Source organism: Cryptomeria japonica, chromosome 5 (assembly GCF_030272615.1).
Source record: "Cryptomeria japonica chromosome 5, Sugi_1.0, whole genome shotgun sequence".
Lineage (NCBI taxonomy): Eukaryota > Viridiplantae > Streptophyta > Pinopsida > Cupressales > Cupressaceae > Cryptomeria > Cryptomeria japonica.
Window position 1 is genome coordinate 865411681 of NC_081409.1, and position 20879 is coordinate 865432559.

At 32.5% G+C, this 20879-nt stretch overlaps 1 protein-coding gene across 1 annotated transcript; it reads right to left on the reverse strand.

The window, feature by feature from the left end:
- Positions 1-18524: 18524 nt before the first annotated feature.
- On the reverse strand, positions 18525-20207 carry LOC131876261 (probable disease resistance protein At5g63020). The gene has a single exon (XM_059221162.1). The coding sequence runs from the start codon at positions 20205-20207 to the stop codon at positions 18525-18527; it is 1683 nt and encodes a 560-aa protein (XP_059077145.1).
- Between the last annotated feature and the right edge of the window lie 672 nt (positions 20208-20879).

The window sequence follows — 20879 nt, forward strand, 5'->3', positions numbered from 1 at the left end:
AAAATAGAAGAATATGGAGTTACCAAGTTTTTGACAGAACATTCAATCAAGCTGGTGACAGATGAATGTCAACTCTTCGTGCTGAAGAAGACCATAGTGTGGCAAGTTCTCACTTTTAAATCTGTGATCTCTGATGCTAAGACCTCTGTGTATGAACTCCAAGACCTCCAATGCAGTTTAGTAAATGAAAACAAAGTGGTTAATCCTCACCACGATTGGCAGTTGGGAATTTGCAGGCTGAACACGCAGGATGCGATTAAATTTTTCAGGATATACATGGAGAAAATCAAAACCAAGTGTAACTTCACTCGTGAGGATATAACACGGGTTGCTCGGATCGAATCCATGATGTTCGTCGATAACATTCAGTTACCGAAACATGCTGAAAAGATGGTAAAGCACAAATGGAACAACGAGGCGGCAAAGGCAAAGCTCAATGTGATGAAGATCCTGAACCAATCAATAATCCAAGAACTTGCAATGACCCATGATGCCCAGGAAGGCGGAGAAGAAAATGATGATGGGAAAGCAGCATAACCCATTGATCAAGGCCCTATTTTTATGTGTTTTTCATGTTTATGCAAAAGACTTGGGGACATCTATCCCAATTATACTCTGTTAGTTTCATAACTAATTTAGAGGAGGTCGAGTTTTTAGGCAGACCTCCTCTATTCTAAGACTATAAATTAGATCAAGATGGACGGAATAGGGGTTAGATTTTAGTTAGAATTTTGGTTAGTTTTTGTTTCATTTTTATTGTGGTTGGAAAGGTTCTATTTTGATGAAGGAAGACATCAGATTTTAAAGATCTGGAATTGGAAAGGGTTTTATACTTATATTGATTGTGTCTTTGTTACATGGGATATATAAATATATATATATATATATATATATATATATATATATATATATATATATATATATATATATATATATATATATATATATATATATATATATATATATATAAAGGATCATACTTTTTTGGAGAAATAAAACTTGTGAGTTTTTGAATCTGCACCATAGCATATCTTTGTTTATGTTAATTAAATCAGATGACAGTGATCACCTTTTTAATACAGAATGTTATTTCTTATCTGAGATTCCTTCTTGTGAGATTTCAAGGGATGTGTGTTTGAAAAGAGATTTTGTCTCTCTTTTTTTTATGAACCGTAAAACTGGTGTCCTGAAACTTTGTTTGAGTCACTTCTATTTCTCATGTTGAAATATTTAGAAAGCTTATTTTTCTCTGAAATATTTGTAAATCATTAGCCTCTCATCAAAGAATGAAGTGGGCAGCCTTACGTGCTTTCAGGTTAAAAGCATACTAGTCAAAAATTAATTAGATTATTTTCCAAATAACTAATAAAGGGAGTTGTACCTACAAAAAAAAATTCAGAGGGAAGTAGTATATTACACTTACCCAACTATTTAGTTGAACTTTTTGTCTTTAAAGAAGGTGACAGAGTTTGAAATTTATCATTTATCATAAAGGCAAAATCCGTTCACTAACATGAGCTTAACCGAGACTATAATCAAGCATGGTAGATGCTATCTCTGGCAGTTCATTCTTCTGTATTTTTGTCCAATTATATCACGGTGGTTATAACCTCTCTGTAGTCAGTGAGAATCCTTTGTAATTAGAAGTACACTCTAGGCAGTGTGCCTTCCTGCATGTGCAGTCCCCTCATTGTATCACATACTTTCTACAGAAGTATTATTTGACTGGGGTTAGGATTCCCACCATGGTTTTTCCCTTTACTTGGTTTTGCATGCACAAATCATGCTATTATATGGTATGGTTGTATTGTGTTAATTATTTATTCCATTCTTAAGTTTTATTGCTTACCAGTATATGTTTTTTCTATTTTGATATTTAATGTTTATGTGCTCTAGTTAAAGGTTATAAAGTGGTTTGATTAGTATAATTTATTGACAACTGATTCACCCCCCCTCTCAATTGTCCACTGGTTATTATAACAATTGGTATCAGAGCTTTGGTCCACTTTTGTTGAAGCTTAACTGCTTGAGGTAGATCCTATGGCAACTAATACTTCAAATCCACCGGCAACTATTTTCAGAAGAGAAATCCCTAAGCTTGATGGAACAAATTATGGGATATGGAAAATCCGAATGGAGACTCATCTTATATGTCTTGGCAAGGATGTTTGGGAGATCACAGAGAAAGGATACACATCTTATGATCTGGCATCTCACAATCCTTCTCCTGCAGACTTGGACAAAAAGATTCAAAATGATTGCAGAGCTAGAGAGGCCCTCTTGTGTGCACTCACTAATCAGAAAATCATGGGATTGACTGATAAATCATTTGCAAAGGTTATGTGGGATAAATTAAGAACTCTGAATGAAGGTGACCCTATTGTCAAAATTGCTAAACTTGATGGTTACCAGGTAAGATATGAGAACTTGAAGATCGAAGACAATGAAATAATTGCTACATTTATGGAAAGAATAAATGAGATTGTCATGGAAATTCAATGTTATGGAGGATCTCTGAGTGAAGATGAAATAGTTTCAAAATTTTTGAGGGCCCTACCACCATCTTACATATGAAGGCTACTACAATTAATGAATTTAGAACAATGACAAACACTTCGGTTAACAGAGACATTCTGATTGGGAAATTATCTACTTTTGAGATTGAAGAATTTGGATCTTTTGGAGCTACAAAATCTGAACCTTCTTTTCATGCATCATCATCTTCAAGAAAAAGTGATTGGAAAGCCCTATATGCAAAAGAATTGGAAGATATGAGGAAAGAGAATGAAGAATTTGATCAACTTGAAACCTTATTTTCTAGAAGAGAACCTAAAGGACCGACAGGAAGTAAGTATGAAGGAAAAGCACCTTTTAAATGTTTTGCATGTAATAAGATTAGTCACTTTGCATCTAGATGTCCTGAAAGGAATGAAAGATTTGAAAAAAGATTTAAGAAATCATTTAAGCCTAATAAGAAAAATTATAGATTCAAGGAAAACAAACAATGCTACATAGCGGATGAGGAAGCAGTAAGTGATGATTCAGAGGATGAACCAATAGGATACTCTGCTAGTGGATTCGGTAATGAAAAGGAATGGGTGTTCTATGATTTAAAGGAAGATGAACCGAAATCGGCTATCACAAATGAGGAAAAGGCCCAAGTAGCAAAAGTTGACGAAAAGGATCAATGAGTATTTGATAGTGGATACTCACATCATATGACTAGAGATCAAATAAAATAAATTGTCCTTGCAAGAATTCAATGGCGGTCAAGTTAGATTTGGAGATGACAAAGCATGTATGATCAAAGGTAGAGGTATTATTTCTCTAGATGGTAAGCATAATACTAATAATGTATATTATGTAGAAGGTTTGAAGCATAATCTTTTAAGTCTTAGTCAATTGGTGGAAAAGGGATTCCAACTTCAGTTCAAAGATAAAAAAAAATCATTAACAAAACTGGTTTGGAGATTGCAACCAATACTCGGACTAGTGGTAATATCTTTCACTTGAACACTGGTAATAAGACATGTTTGATTTATCATATTGATGAGAGTTGGTTATCGCATAAGAGGTCATGTCAGGTTAATTTTGATTGTATTGTTAAGATCAGTTCAACAAAGGCAGTTATAGATATACCTAAGATTATAAACCCTCATAATCTGGTATGTAAGGAATGTCAATTGGGAAAGAAATTTAGAACTTATTTTAAGAGCATAAATGATAAATATAATGATGTGCTTGATTTGATTCATACTGACTTATGTGGCCCAGCAAGGACCAGAAGCTTTCAAGGTGATAGATACTTCATGCTAATAATTGATGATTATTCTAGAATGATGTGGGTAACTTTTCTAAGGGAGAAATCTGAGAAATTCAAGATCTTCAAAGAAAAGGTGGAAACAAGAAAAGGATTGAAGATCAAATGTCTAAGATCAGCTCAAGGTAGCGAGTTCACTTCTCGTGAATTTAACAGTTATTGTGAGATAAATAAAACTAGGAGATAATTATCTGCACCCTAGACTCCTCAACAAAATGGAGTAGTGGAAAGGAAGAATATAACCATTTTGGATGCAAAAATAACCATGATGATGGAAGCCAAATGGCCTCACATCTACTGGAGAGAAGAAGTGAGTACAACAGTCTACACATTCAATGGAGTTCATATTAAAGGTGAAACTGGTAAGTCTCCTTATGAATTATGGTTTGGACATACACCTATTGTTAAATATTGCAGAATTTTTGGAAAAAAAATGCTATATCAAAAGGGATGATTCAATTGGGAATTTTGATCCTAGATGTGATGAAGAGATATTTCTTGGATATTCAATTCAGAGAAAAGCATATAGATTTTATAACAAAAGATTGCAGAAAATTGTGGAGAATGCAAATATGAAAGTGGATAAGCAATACAGAGATCAATCTATATCATATGACATAGAACTAGCAGTGGAAATGATCATAATTGAATAAAAAATGCCTTAACTAGTACAAGACACTGAGACAGTTACACTGGTACAATCAAAAAATTCAACTATGACTGATGATCAAAATAATGAACCTGAAGTTCAAAACACACCAAGGTATGTAAGGTTAAATCATTTTGAAGATCAAATCATTAGAGATAGGAACAAGGGTCTTATGACAAGAAGAATATTGGCAAATAAAGAGGTGTGTCTTATTTCTCAAGTTGAACTTATTGAAGCTTGTAAAGCTAAACATTGGTTAAAGGCCATGGAAGATGAATTAGATCATATAGAGAAGAATGAGACTTGGACTTTAGTTCCCCGGCCTACAAATAAGAATGTTATTGGAACTAAATGGGTTTTTAGAAATAAACTAAATGAGTATGGTCAAGTTGTAAGGAACAAGGCTAGACTAGTTTGTAAAGGATATTCTCAAATGGAAGGAAATGATTTTTGGTGAGACATTTGCACCTCTAGCTAGAATTGAAGTTGTTAGACCATTTCTTGCCTATGCAGCATACAAGAACTATAAGGTATATCGAATGGATGTTAAATGTGCATTTTTGAATGGTGAACTTGAGGAAGAAGTATACATTAAGCAACTTGATGAATTTTCACTGACATATGAAGAAGATATGGTTTGCAGGTTAAGGAAAGCATTATATGGATTGAAACAATCTCCTAGACCTTGGTATGCAAGGTTGGCTAAATTTCTTTTGAAGCTTGGTTTTACTAAAGGCAATGCTGACAGTAGTTTATATTATAAGATCACTGCTGATGATATTCTGATTATTGAAGTATTTGTTGATGATATCATTTTTGGAGGTGAAGATAAATTGTGCATGGAATTCTCTAATAATATGAAGGATGAATTTGTAATGTCTATGATTGGTGAAATGAGATTTTTCTTAGGTTTGCAGATTACTCAAACTGACAAAGGAATTTTTATCTGTCAAACTAAGTATCTAAGGGAATTGGTGAACAAGTTTGGTATGGATGATTTCAAACCGGTAAGTACTCCTATGGTGACAACTGAGAAATTATCTATCAAAGACACATTTGCATCGGTAAATTCAAAAAGGTATAAGTGTATGATTGGTGGCTTGTTATATCTAACTCAGACTAGACCAGACATTATGAATGTGGTAAGTATTGTTTGAAGATATCAAAGTAATCCTACAAAAAATTATGAATGTGCAGTAAAGAGGATATTTCGGTATTTGCAAGGAATAATAAAATATGGATTATGGTATTCTAGAGATGATAAGTTCACTTTATGTGCATATACAGATTTAGATTGGGAAGGAGATACTGATGACAGGAAGAGCACTTCTGGTGGAGATTTCTTTCTTGGAAAGAAATTGGTTTCATGGATCAGCAAAAAACAATCATGCATTTCTTTATCTACTGCAGAAGTTGAATATGTTGCAGCAACAACTAATTGTACACAAGTTTTGTGGATGAAGCAAATATTGAAGGATATCAAGGGAAATTGTAGTGAACTGGTAGTTATCTATTATGGTAACTTTGTAGCTATTGACATGTCTAAGAATCTGGTATTTCACTCTAAGACTAAGCACATATCAATAAAATATAACTTTTTGAAGGACAAGGTGGAAGAAAAGGAAGTCAAATTGGTTTATGTGAACACTAAAGAACAGATTGCAGATATATTCACTAAATCATTGTCTAAGGAATCATTTGAGTAATTAAGAGATAGATTAGGGGTATCTACCCCTCCGACAGAAACTTAACTTATGGAGTAGTGCATCAGTCCGGTATGCATCATGAACATTAGCCTTTTCCCTGGATTGATGTAGTGGTGCTAGTACTTAGGGGGAGTAGTCAACTTTGAGATTCACACAATTTTGATATCTATGTCATATCTTTGGCATTGATGTCAAAGGGGGAGAGTTATATGTGAAAAATAATAATGTATAAGGGAGAGATTCATATCAGATTTAGATTGGACAGCACTCCTCAGGGGGAGTTACTGGGATTTTTTAGTTTTTCATTGTTATATCTTTTATGAGAAATGTTTGGCATTTATTGACACTTCTAAGATGTTTTCTTTTTCACATCTAGTGTTGTCATCAATTCCAAAGGAGGATATTATTAGAAATATGAAGCAATTGATTATGTGTTGCATTAATGTTTTTTCATTTAGGTTAACACTAGCTATTATGATTGGTTTCCGACAGACAGGTTTTGGTTACCGACAAAAGATATAGTGTTATCGGTAGAAGGGACTATCAGTTGGACACTACCAGTATGTTTGGATCAATGGAGTATATTTGGTTTGATGTGTTACGTGTTTCTGGAGCATATTTTGGTCAGTTGGTATTGACTTGGTGATCGGATGCTATCATACACTCTAGTAAGCCTATACTGATAAGGGTTTAAGGGTTTACTGGCAGAGCTTTTATTGAGAATCTTTGACAGGATGCATAAGTGGTGATTGTGTGGCTTCTAGATGGAATTTAGGATGTTGAAGATGATCTTTTTTCATGCCTCGACTGATTGAGACATCGCTTTGGTGTGGTGGACCCTGATTAGGTCCGGTACCTATCTAGGTTATGGACCAGTGTCATGTAATGTGTTCTCTATAAGTTATCGAGATGATTTATGGATTTGTTAATGTTGTTCTGGTCTAAAGCCAACATGGCATATCATTGTAATGTGGATATATGTAATGATCTTATTATAATATCTTTTAGGTGGCCAGTCGAATTGGTTTAGGCCTTAGGGTTTGTATAATTTGATGTAAGATTTCATTGCAAATCATGGTGGTGAAATGCAATGTGTGAATAATATAATATCATTCAAGGAAGAGATTTGGTCGATCATTCAAGATCGAATTGGGTTTATGTAAGAGGTCAAAGGCCTCTGGTATTGAGCTTAATCGTGACTGTAATTTTAGGCATGGTAGATGCTATCTATGGCAGTTAATTCTTTTGGATTATTGTCTAATTATATTGAGGTGGTAATAACCTCTCTGTAGTCAGTGAGACTCCTTTGTAATGAGTACTATGCTCTAGGCAGTGTGACTTCCTACATGTGCAGGCCCCTCATTGTATCATATAATTTCTGCAAAACTATTATTTGATTGCGGGTAGGCTTCCCACCATTGTTTTTCCCTTTACCGGGTTTTCCATGTACAAATCATGGTGTTATGTGGTATGGTTGCATGGTTTTTAATCTTCTATGGTTGAAGATATAGGAAGATTCAATGGAATGAAAATGAAGGATAACCTACAACATTGATGATCCACTTTAGTGTATTCGGACTATTGATCAGGTGCCCAAATCAAAATGAAAGACCATCTACGTTTTACTTTACTGTATTTGGACTGTTGAGTAGGAAGCCAAACAAAAATGAAAGATCACCTGCAACATTACCATTTCAATTTAATGAAATTGGGCTGAAAAGACCATCAAGAACAAAAGTCAGTTTTATATCTTACTGATGAGATAAGGTTTCTCCTTTTGCACGCCATGAGAATGTAATTATGAATTATGGAAAGATTCAAAGCAAAATTCATGGTGATATAATTCATGGAAGATCAAGTTTATAGATGTAGATCTAAACCAAGGAGCAAAATAATAGATTTTAGACTTGGACACAATTTTTCTAGATTTTAACCTCAACTTTTTAGCTACTTGGTAAATCAGTTCTATTCATCTCCAACAATACATTCTTTCATCTAATTTCTAACTAAGTACATTTTAATTTTGACATTTATTTATATATTAGTTATGTTATATATTAACAATCTTTCCTTCCTAAATCTCTCCTAATTATTTATTTAATTATTTTATTTATTTGATTAGGCTAAATCTATATATGATAGGTTATTTTCCCTTACTCTAGTACACACTAAAGAAATTATGGGTAATGAGTAAAATGTCCATGATTGTAAAAGGTGGACAATAATGTCTATGGAGGAGAAATATTTACATATCTAGATTATGGGGACCATTGTGATGCACTTTATACTTATGGTTGGTCAAATTTTTTATTAGGAGGGTAAATATTTTTATATTTATGTAGTTTATTTGTATTAAATTTCTTTATTCACCTCTTTTAATCAAAATTCAAAAATTCAATGATATTTATGTAGCCAAATTCACCAAGAATCAAATTCAAACTCAAACTCATCAACAGAGCCAAAATATATCGTAATGTTGTAGATATTTGCAAAAAAAGAGCTGAAAATGAGAAAAAAATATATGTTTTCTTAGTGATAATTTTTACAAATGGAATGATTTGATATGGATTTTAATCTTTTATATCTTGGGATTAAGAATAAGGAATATTAAAGTGGTAATCACCTCTTAATTAAAATAGTACATGTTGACATTGTATAAGGATTAATCTTGAGGATTAGATATGAGTGAAATAATACCATGATGGGAGAATGTTCACAACGATGTTAATATATCTATATATCAAATTATTTCCTCAAAATAATGAAAATTTGAGTAGAAAATAACATAAATATATATATTTCACTATAAAAATATATTATTTATTTATTTAATTGATTTAAAATGGTTCCTTCATTCCTCCTTCAACATTTCTTCATATAAGAATATTTAAAAAAAATTGGGCAAGTTCCTTTATTGTAGATTCAAGATGTAAAGAGATTTAGAAACTACTCAAATGTTATAAAAATCTAACAATTCCTTTACTTTTGTATATTTTTGTATGCTTCCCCTCCAATGTAAAACCTATGTGGAAGAAGTTAAGTGCTCAAATATGGAAGTCTAAAGCATAAGCCAATGCTCAAATTTTGACATGGAAAAACCTACACATTAAACTTCCCATTGGGAATAGATTAAAGTTTTTATAGATTTTCCTAGCTAAATGTCCCTTTTGCAAGCATTATGAAAGGATATTTAAAATATATTGTTTGGAGTTTTTTTTCGGGCCAAGAATATATGGGAAACTATTTTTGTGCATTTTCCTCCTATTTTTAACCATGTGTTGGGTTAGAAAGAAGCTATCTTGGGTATTGGGTTTTATAAAAATATTTTTTTTATTCAATGAGACAAACCATTTTGATGAATATATGGAAAAGTAGGTGCTTACCTATTTTTTCTAACCATATTATTTTCTAGAGAGGAGAATTGATTCAATTTTACTATGACATTATTTTACAACTTGCTTCTTTGTGTTCTTAGCTAAAGAAGTAAGACCTCTACAACAAGTGGCTAGAATAAATCAAATGCCATTTTTTGCAACTAGATGAAGGAAATGTTAGATGCTCTAGGCATCTACCAAAGTTCTTGAATTTTCAAGTATAGGTTTTGTTTAGCTAGTTTATATTTTGTTTCTAGTTGGAACTAGTTTCCTTGTAGATCCAATTGATGTATAGTTGCATTTCTTGTTGTAACTTGATCATTACTATTTGTGTTACTGATGCTATGCAATGTATAATAGTTTTTCTTTATTTTTTCTTTCCTTTTGCAGTTCTATTTGAATTCCCAATTTTATATTGTAATCTACTTTGTTCAATACAAAAAAAAACTACTTGCCTTATTTATTCTACTTGCATAAATAAATAACACCACCCAAAATGATTTTGAATTCCCAATATTATATTGTAATCTACTTTGTTCAATACAAAAAAAAACTACTTGCCTTATTTATTCTACTTGCATAAATAAATAACACCACCCAAAATAATGGGACCTACCCCAACATTGTTGTCTTTTTAAAACCACTCTCTAATAATAATTGTAAATACTAAACCTCTTGGGCCTACTAATAGGTTGTACTCATCTTTTCTCAATATTTTAGTTATGTGTGTTGTAGATGTCTACTTTAGGTTTACAATATACATTTAATATTTTATGATAAAATAAAAAGTTAAATAATTACACTTTAAAAAGTTAAGATGATTGGAATACTTCAAGATAATTTCAAACTATTATGTAATTAAACATTTTCTTATTATTAGTGGATTTTATGAAATGACTACTTGATAAAAGCTATTTTTTTAATAAAATAACGTTGATATTTATAAAATGGATGCTTCTTGGAAAGTAGTAGTCTTGCCTATAATCTATAAACAACTTATTTTATTGAATTTCTCCTAAGATAAAGCCGACAACAAGATGCCTTATACCATCCTACACATTATTCAACATCTAAGTAATTGAATCTATCTTAGAGACTCTTCTAGTTGCCATGAATTCAATTTGATCATTTTATAGATCTTATAACTGTGTTTGAGAAATAAATGGTGTTAGAAACTATCTTTGAGATCTACTAAATATGGGGAAGAGAATTGAATTACTTTATAGCAATCAATATAATAAGATAGAAAGATGGAAAATCATAAGATGTTCGGATCCTATCAATTTGATAGTCTCAAAAACACTGACTCTTACCAAGAACCAATTGAGAAGTTTGTAGACTAAGAAAATATAGGGCCAAAAGGTAAAATCCAAAATCAATTGGCTACAATAGGGATATAAAGGTTCCAATTTTCTTTTCAATTTGGTGAGATGAATATAATTTAAGGAAAGGAATTTGATTGAATTTGTGTTATGTATAGTATCTTTTCAAATGGAGATTTTTATGTACTTTTCTCTTGTCTGAAAAAATAAATAGAAGTTGCATTCTAGAGTTTGAATAATTATAATGTATGGGAAGTTCAATCAAATTGAAATATATGAAAATGCTTGAGACTTATATAGATTATGATCAATTTATTTTTAAAAAAGAATGATTTTTCTTTGAATATTATTTACATATATTTTTTGTGTTGAAAGAGTATGTTTTTTCAGTGGTCAAGTGCTAAACTATGAAACTGTAATATTGGCAAAAAATTTCCTATTTTAAGTCCTTCCTAATGGTAGGAAAATCTCTTGAACAATTACAAATAGCCAAAGTAGGTATCCAGTTTGGAAATATTATTGAATTGGAACAACATCCTAAATGCAAAAATGAGAGATCAATTGTAAAAAACATAGCTCACAAATTGTTGTATCTGATGGATTTCTTAGGAAATATTTGAGTTAAATTCAAGTGGATTAAAATGTGTCACTTGTTTATTATTGAAATTTATATGCTGAAGCAAGGCTCTTGTTATGTTTGCAGGATTTTTACAAAGTAACCACTTATATGCTTTTGGTTTGGGGTAGATTCTAACTCCATTAAATCCTAAGATGAGTGAACACATAAAATATACCTATAGCCACATCTGCCTGGGAGGTCTGTATGTCATGATATTTTTGTCACTCACCCCTTGTGATTTATAAAATGTAATACAGAGCCCCAAGTTATATACCCACGTGTCTTTTGTCATGAAGGATTGCACCCGTGATGCTAACTATGAAACAAGACAATCCTATGAAACATGCAAACACCTTTGAACATGTGGGTTGCTCAAGTTGAAGGTAAATCTCTGAAGACCAGGTCGACTTCCTATCTTGATAGATCTCCTACAACTAACTTATTATAAGAAAAGGGTAAAATGGCTTGTATGTGAGGAAAAACCTATCCAATGGAGATGATACACCAAAAATTGCTTCTGAAATCTACAACCGCTTAACCCATGTAAAATATTTAAAAAATAACTTTGAAAGTTTCACAACTCAACTAAACATGTGAATACATAAATATTTCATAGAAGGGGACTGATTAGAAAGCTTGCTTGAAGAAAAATAAACTATCTTCACAACTACAAACACATCAAAATTAGATTACACAAACTATAACCTACATTAACCATGTATCCTCCTGAAATAATACTACTTGAAAGAGATAAAATTAAAGGATTGGAAGAATAAATCACCAGTATCTTTCATTCAGCACTAGACAAGAAGTATCAAGAAGGAATCTGCTGCTATTTTAATGAAAATAAAGGAATTGTTGTTGTTACAAACTAAAAAATGTGAACTATAATCATGTCCTTTAACATGAAAGGGTCTGAAAATAGTCTACAATCATGCTAAGGAAAGAAAACAAATTCCCTAATAATGAATAGGAGAGAATATATAGAAGAGAAGCTGAAGAAATTTGCATCCTAAAACCCTAATATGAAAAACTGCATTAGAAAAAACATTGGGCGGATTTCCTCAGAATTACATTAAAAACTCATGCAAAAATCTGCCAAAAATAGCTCCTGATGCTGAAAATAGGTCTCCAACTCAAACTACATGAAAAAGACACCCTCCTACATGAAAATAGCTCCTGATGTCTTTGGAATTCTTTTCATCCTATTGATGAATCACGAAGTGTGATTCGAAACGTTGATGGAAAAAAATGCACACAATCAAATCCAAAAAATTACATCAGAATAGAAAATGGATTGTGAAAATCTCATAGCTTTAATAAATATAGAACTGTCAACTTTGCTAAAAATAGCCAATCTGAAAAAAGCATCATTTTTTTGAAAAATGTTGCATGAAACCCTGAGCCAAAAACAACGCTAAAAAAGAAACACCCAGTTTACTGAAACTTTGCATGTCATGATGCCAAAAATAGCACTTTCCCTTTATCTCTCGAAATAGTTTGTTTTAATAGTTAAAATATAAAACAATTCATTTTATATTTAAGTGCTAAAATAAATTATTTATTTTCCTTTTATCTTCTTTAAAATAGTTTTATTTTAACACTTCAAATATAGAACAATTCGTTTTATTTTTAAGTGCTCAAATCAATTATTTATTTTCCTTATCATAATTTTATTTTAATATTTATTGAAATAATCTACTTATTAATTTCAACAAATAATAAAATAAAATATTAAATATTTGTTTTTTTTAAACATAACTTAATTAAGAACAACCAGTAGTTCCAAATTGATCTTCCATCTTGAAATCTCTATCAATTGCATGAATGATTCTCCTTGGGTCGAATTTGATGAAAAAACATGCAAAATTGAGGTGAAAACTAACCCAAACTGATGTTGAACTGCTCAAACTGACAATCAGGTTCTGTTATTTTTTGGTGAAGGTTTCTTGAAAACTACAAACTAGGTTTACACAAAATTTAATGGGTTTATTTTCCTTTAAGTCTTCTAATTTATGTGTAAACATCGCAAAAACCCAAATCATAAATTTTCAGATATGATTGAAACACGACCGTTGCTTTTAAAACCCTTTTTACACTTTGTTGTCTTAATTAAGCCAATTAACTTTTGATCAATGAAAAGAGGCCACCAAATTTAGCTATAGCAAAATTTAGGTAATAGTGTCATGCTTGGAGTCCTAGGTAACATTCTTATTGTCAGTCATCTTTAACTTTTCCTCAGGCCTCAAGTGCACGGTTGACAATCCTTCTCCATCACAAGGTTTAACCTTGTTTATATTTGTTTCCCGCTAATGATGAAAATATATTTATATGAACCTTATCATTAAAATTTGTGCTAATTGTGTTGAGAACATTTTGAACTGCAAATGGGATTGATCACGTTTTCTTCATCTTTGGCCCATTGGATGTTATCATGGGCTAGAATAATTTGTAAGTAATCAATTTTAATATACATCATAACATTTTATCTTCAATCTTCAACTAATTAGGGTCAAATAAATTTTTGGAATCATTTGTGTAGTTTTGATACTATCAAATATGCAGCATTATCTTCAAACTTATCCCTTATGAGTGTAGAGAGACTCACAATGTCAGACAATATAAAAGTCATGAAATTGATTTCAAAATACACACAGTAATATACTTTGAATAGTCATTTTCTATATTTTGAATACATACACCGTAATATACTTTGAACAGTCATTTTTTATACTTTTTTTAGTGAGTAGCTTGTACATTGAGACTATATGCAATTTATCATTCCTATCTACTTTCTTGCCCCCAGAAGATCGTTCAAAATATATTAGCCAAAATCTGGTTGTTGCTAACGTACTCTCCATCATAGGAAGCTATATAATCCATTAATTAACTTAAAATCACAAACAACACCTTAACATAAACACTAGTCAAAAAATTAGTAAACAAAATATGTAGTAATTGAGTACACTACCCAATTGCTTCAGTCCTTAAAGGTCATTATCAAACCGAGTACTCCATCCATCTTTTTGGTTTTAGACTTTTTATTAATTTCAGTGGATACAAGTAAAACAGACTCTCAGTTTCTATGAGTGACATCAACAACAAGTTGGGTTATTCTTTCAAGCTTGTCATTAACACAACAAAACAAACACACAACTATTCTTGTAGTCCTTAGAAGGAACTTTGTTGCACTGCAACCCTTGTTGTTTTTGTCCTTCCTTCTGAGTTTTTCTTTTCAAATACCAAAAAATGTGCAAAAAATAACAACCCTAGAAATTTCATGATAATAGGCATAGCATAGAAAAGCCTTAAACTCAGGAAGATTGAGTACATCGAAAAAATTATAAAAGAGAAAAAAATGCAAACAAGAAACTTGGAATTGTTTTAACACAAGTATACAATAATTATTATTCATTTAAATTGATTACATGATGTGATCAATTGATCTAAGATCAAATATAAAGAATGTATTATAATTGTTTCATTATATAGAGGTCTTAAACACATTTAAAATTTTCTAGAAACTTATCAGGCAACTCTATATGTAAATTACAAACACAAAGAATTATCATGTAAAATTTATTTTGAAAAAATCTATTTTTAACCCATGCAAGACTATAGTTCTTCTCGTGTGACGTGGGACTAATTATAACTTATTGCAACATTCCCACTTAATTTTGATCACTAATTGCTTTAAAACAAAACTGAATATATTTGATTTTCAGATCTTCTCTTAATGATGGCTTGTTTTGTTTCGGCTCAAATTGAATGGGTGACAACTACCAAAGAATCATCTAGAAAAATTGAACTTTAAAAAGGATTCTATACCCACTTTTACAATTATATAAAAGATTGAATGAAATACAAGTACATATGTATATACATGAATTCTCCTATACTTTGATATTATGTTGCAAAGTAAATACATTGTCTATGCTATATTAGCTAAGAAAAATGACTCAATTTTCTTATACATAACTTATGTGTCACATATAGACAAGTAAGTTCAACGGATCAAGGAGCCTAGATTGGCAATTGAATTAGAGTTTCTTTTATTTGGTAGGATAGCCTAAACTAGCCATTTACTAAATATTCAATTAATCCAAAAGATGATTCTACTTTCTTTAATAACAAGTAAAACAAAATAAAATATTTATCTAACTATCATCTATCGTAAGATCAAATAGAATTTTTTTTTAATAGGATCATAGAGAGGTATAAACACTTATCTATTTTACAATGATAGTTTGATAATATAAATATACTTAAAAAAAGTTAGAATGAAAAAACTATAATTTACATTGAATAACAAAATCCCTATGTTTTTGAAGTTGGTTTGGGATTCTTACCTAAACCTTGTTGTTCTAAACATGAATCTAATGTAGGGTTGGGATGCTCATTCTCATCAGTTTGTTTCTCTAGCCAAAAGGTTCTATTTCAAAAAAGGGTTTTCTCTTTTTTGGTTATGGTTGTCTCACAGCTTGTAAGATCATCCCTCTTTTTGCCCGATTGGCTACTATGTAAAAGTTTGGGCCTCTCTCACTTTACCTAGTCTTAAGCCTAATTCTGAATATTGAATAACAAAAGATTGAATTAAAATTCTAGTCAAGGCTATAGTATTGAACAATGTCTTGCCACATGGACCAGTCCTAGATTGATTTATGTTGCACATGGTTTTATTCCATTGTCATGGTTTGAGATTCATGCAATATTTGAAGATTGACTTGCCTTTTATCTTGTAAAATATACTTGAAATTGTTTTGCATTAAAATGTAGTGTATGACTTTCTTCGAGGTGGGAAGTAAAGAGTTTGGCTTATCTTAGATGCAAGTCAAGTTCATAGAAGGTTGGTGTACATTTTTCTAGACAAACCAGACAATAAATGCAAGAAGATGACGTTTGATGATGTAGAGATGATGCTTTAAATTTATTTGTAAGGGAACTTTTAAAATCTCTCTTGTGATTTTCAAATTCCAATGATTTGCATAATTTTTGTTGACCAATGATTGTCTATAAATACATGTTTCTACCCATCCAACTCAATCATTTTGGTGTGTAAATTGATGATATAACAACTTACTTTTTATAAATTTTAGATTAAGGGTACAATATAAAATTTTAAATTATATACATTAGTCAAATTGTATGGCACAAAATCTATAAATAACCAACATAATATATAAGACATTTTTTTCCTAATAAATTTAAATTATATAGTTTTATAGATCAAACTAATGAAAATAAACAAATTGCAATCTAATAATTATAGAACATATACGAAAAAATTATGTAAAATTCAAAAATACAAATGCTTCTCTTAACTAAGAACAAAGATAAAGATTTATCTTTAAATTAAGTTGAATAAAGTACAACTCATTGTAAAATTGATTTCAATGAAAAAAAAAAAATTGTTGAATAAGTATGTAACATAATATAATTATTTGCAATAATCTTGAACACTAAAACTTAAAATGATATACAGTTTGAGAAATGTAGATTAAGTCACATCATATGACTTAATATACAAACAAATTAAAATTATATAATATTAACAAAATTAACAAAGACTTTTTGAAATACAAAGAATTGTCAAATCACAACGATAAATTTGTAATATATAATATATAATATTATATAAAACACAAAAAATAGAAACATTAAGTAGAAACTTTTTTTTATTCTTCTGAAATAATCTACAATTTATATTTGAACATAATATTAAAATTATTTATATACCACTACTTTGAATGAAATAATTCAGAACAAATAAAATCGATTAATGCCAGCAAAAAGCTGAAACATCTCACTACACCAAAATTCACCGTAATAAAAATGTTCACATTCACCGTAATAAAAATGTTCACCCTGCTGAAGAATATCATGGTAGCGCTCTTCTGATGTTTGAGTTTCTATCATAGATAATGGTATTGTTTGCACCTTATTCTTTGTCTTGATAAAGTTTTCTTCCTCTGCCATCACAAATAGAACCTTTGAACAACCATACACTCTTATCTTCTCTACACTCTTCAAATTCCAATAACACTGTGGTAGCCTCTGCAATGCCTCACACTTCATTATTGTCAATGTTTTAAGTGAAGGCAGTGCTCCTTCTTCCACTATTGGCAGCTGCTCCAGCTTCCTCAGCTTCACCACTGAAAATACCTCCAACTTAGAAAATCCCCCCTGCTTGCCAAATTCCTCTGGAAATTTCTCAATGTTGGGGCACTTAACGATATGCAGGTGCCTTAGACTTGGAAGATTGTGCAAGTTAGGTAGTTGTTTCAACATGCCACAATCGACCAAACTAAGATAACCCAGATTTTGAAATTCACAAAATGTATTTTCTATCTGGAGTAACTGAGGACATGTTAATAAAAGTTTTCTCAATTTTGACATGGAAATTATGTCTTGTGGTAGGCTTTCCATACCCGTCAGATGCATACATAGATATTCCACCTGCTTCATGGTTCCCAACATTCCTTTCTGAATTATCTCACCATTATTATGAAGCCCCAACCTTTTCAGTTTGTTTAGGGTGCCCAAATCACTAATTGGAAGCCGATCCCTCCTGCACTTGTTCCACTGTATATTTGAAGAAGCAAATGCATCCAGGTACTCCAGGGACGTAAGGCGTGAGATCCCATAAGGCATGCACTGCAGATGTTTGCAGAAACTAACGTCCAACAGTTTTAGAGAAGTCAACTTAGAAATGCCGGACGGGAGTTGTGTAATATCAGATCGATAAAGATCTAATATTTGGAGGTTTTTAACAGCAGTGACAGAGTTAGGCAGTCTCTTGAGTGGCAAAAAGGATAACCCGAGGTAAACTAAACGCTTCAAACATCCCATGTTTTTTGGCAACGACTGGAGGGCAGTCCGTGACAAATCCAGGACCCTGAGAGCGGTCATAGTCCTAATCACTTCTTTTGGAATTTTCGTCAAAGAAGGATTGGAAGAGAGTAGCAGGGAGCGGATATAAGGAGCTCGGAATTCTTTAGGAACCCTAGTCAATCTGTTGTCTTCTAAAGAAATTCTCATATGTCCTGCACAATCGACCATAGGAAACTCCTGTAAGCCTTTGCTTGCCTGGAGAAGCATTTTTCTTCCTTCTCAGCAATTTGTTGTGCTAAGTCATGCAGAACATCATGTCCCCTGAAGCAGATTACCTTTCCATCATAATCCTTCTGGATTGGTTCAATAAGGCTTCGATCCGCTAACAGAATGACGTATGTGTCTCCGATTTGAAGAGGATCCTTCCCGGCCACCAACCCTTCTCCAATCCAGTAGTCAATGGCATCATTAGCATAGATGACATGACCTTTTGAGAAAGCAGCAACGCAGAGGAAGCACAACTGCAAGGAAATGCCATAGCCAGCCACGTCGGCCAAAGCATCGTAGCTTAGCCTCAACCTGCCATAAAGAGAGCGTGTAACATCATTCTGCAACTTCTTGACTGCCAATACCCATTCATTTGACAGAGTGACGCTTACCATTGCCTTCCCAATTACTTTGATAGCTAAGGGAAGGCCCCCACACTCCTTGCAGACAGTCGTCGCTATTTCGTGGTCAATGCTCACCGGCAAAATTCCATCGCTGTGTGGAAAAGCATAGAAAGAAAACAATCTCCAACCGTCATGCTCAGTCAAATCTTGCATTTCGATGAGTGATGAAGGCCGGACACCCAACTGTGAGAGCACACTACTAGTTCTGGATGTGGCAATGATGATGTTAGACTTGTGGTGTGGAGAGTGAGGCACACACAGCTCCTCTAACAGCGAGGCAGCACTTGTTTCCCAAATATCATCTAAAAATACGGCAAATTTGTGCTTTCTCATGCATTCATTCAACCAGATTTTCACATGGTCTTCCTCTCTACTCTCCAATCTTTCATTTACTTGAACAGTTATTTGTTTCACAAGATCATCTCGGAGAGTATTGAAAGATGGATTCTGTGAAACAGTAAGCCAAAGCATCAAATCATTGCGAAAGAGACTCTGTACCTGGTCGCTGTTGTAGACTCGTTTGAGTAACAGAGTCTTACCGGCCCCACCCTTCCCAAGAAGTCCTAAACGAGACACATTTTTGTGCTGCTGTGAATCGATCAGCTCCACAAGTCTGTTTGATTCAGAATCCTGTCCCACAATGACTGCCTCCTCAATATACTTCTTGTTGGAAGTGGCCGAATAAATGGATGGAAAGAGATCTCCAGATGCGCTGACCATTGCTGAAGTACTATGATTAAGATAATCCAATCTCTCTTTAATCTGCTCAAGCACTTGCCCATTCGCGACATGCTGCTGCAGTTGGTGCAGAAAAGAAATGGAAGGCGTGGAGGCTATATGCTTTTCTATATTGTCAATGAGGTGCCTGATCTTTCTGCTCGTTCTGTAACGAGAAAAGAGATGAAAGTATGAGCGTACAGTGCAGTGCTGGGCCAAATCAGATGCTTCCTCCAGAAGGGCATTCAATTCGTTCAACCAGCTGTTGACTGTGGATGGCAAAGGATGGTGAGGTGACGTACTCATTTTGCCAGAGTTCAAAGCTTTTCGATACTCCTGCAATTCCACATTCATTGCTTGAATTCTGGGAAACAGAAGTTTGAGGGCATCCAACTCTTTCTTGCATCGGATGGCAATGTTGATGTGATGGATTATCTGATCCCAAGCCAACCGAATGGCATAACCAGCAAATCCAGTGATGAAGCCAAGTTCACCCATTTTGGGGACACCTTCCAAGAAAATTGAAATTCTAATGAAAGCGTTTTACACGGGAAATATAGAAAAATAGCAGTGAAAGCATTGGCGAGAGAAGCAGACTAATCTGATGGCTTGTATGAAAAGCTAACGATATAAATGCTATTAAAATTTAATTTATAGCTTCACATAGACCTGAATAGCTTTACAACATTTTATATTTCATTTCACTTACTAAAATAGATAAATATCTTACTTAGTAAACATAGAAAATTAGGTTCTTTTACCAGGCAAAGCATTTTACACTACCTTTTGAGTAAAGCAAATTCAGTTTGACAACTTTTACATGCATTTCCGTGCTGTGGTGCAACATACACTGACAATAAGATGATACGCCAAAACTTTAAACAGGAAAGAGAGCAATGTGAAAGGGTGATAATGGTTCATAAGTCAAGTCTGTGAACCCACCGGCATCTCACTATTGATTTTAGTCCGTGAATAGACAGACCAAAAAAAAATTTATTTTGATTTGGGCATGGTTCTACCTGCCCCTTTGTACTAATTTTTTTTTTTGTTATTTTATTCAGGACTTATTTAATTGACAGGGTGATAATGTCAAGTATCTAGGGTTTTGTTTTATAGATTAACTCAAGTTAATCTACAAAGTAGAACTCTACAAAAATTAAAATGATTTTA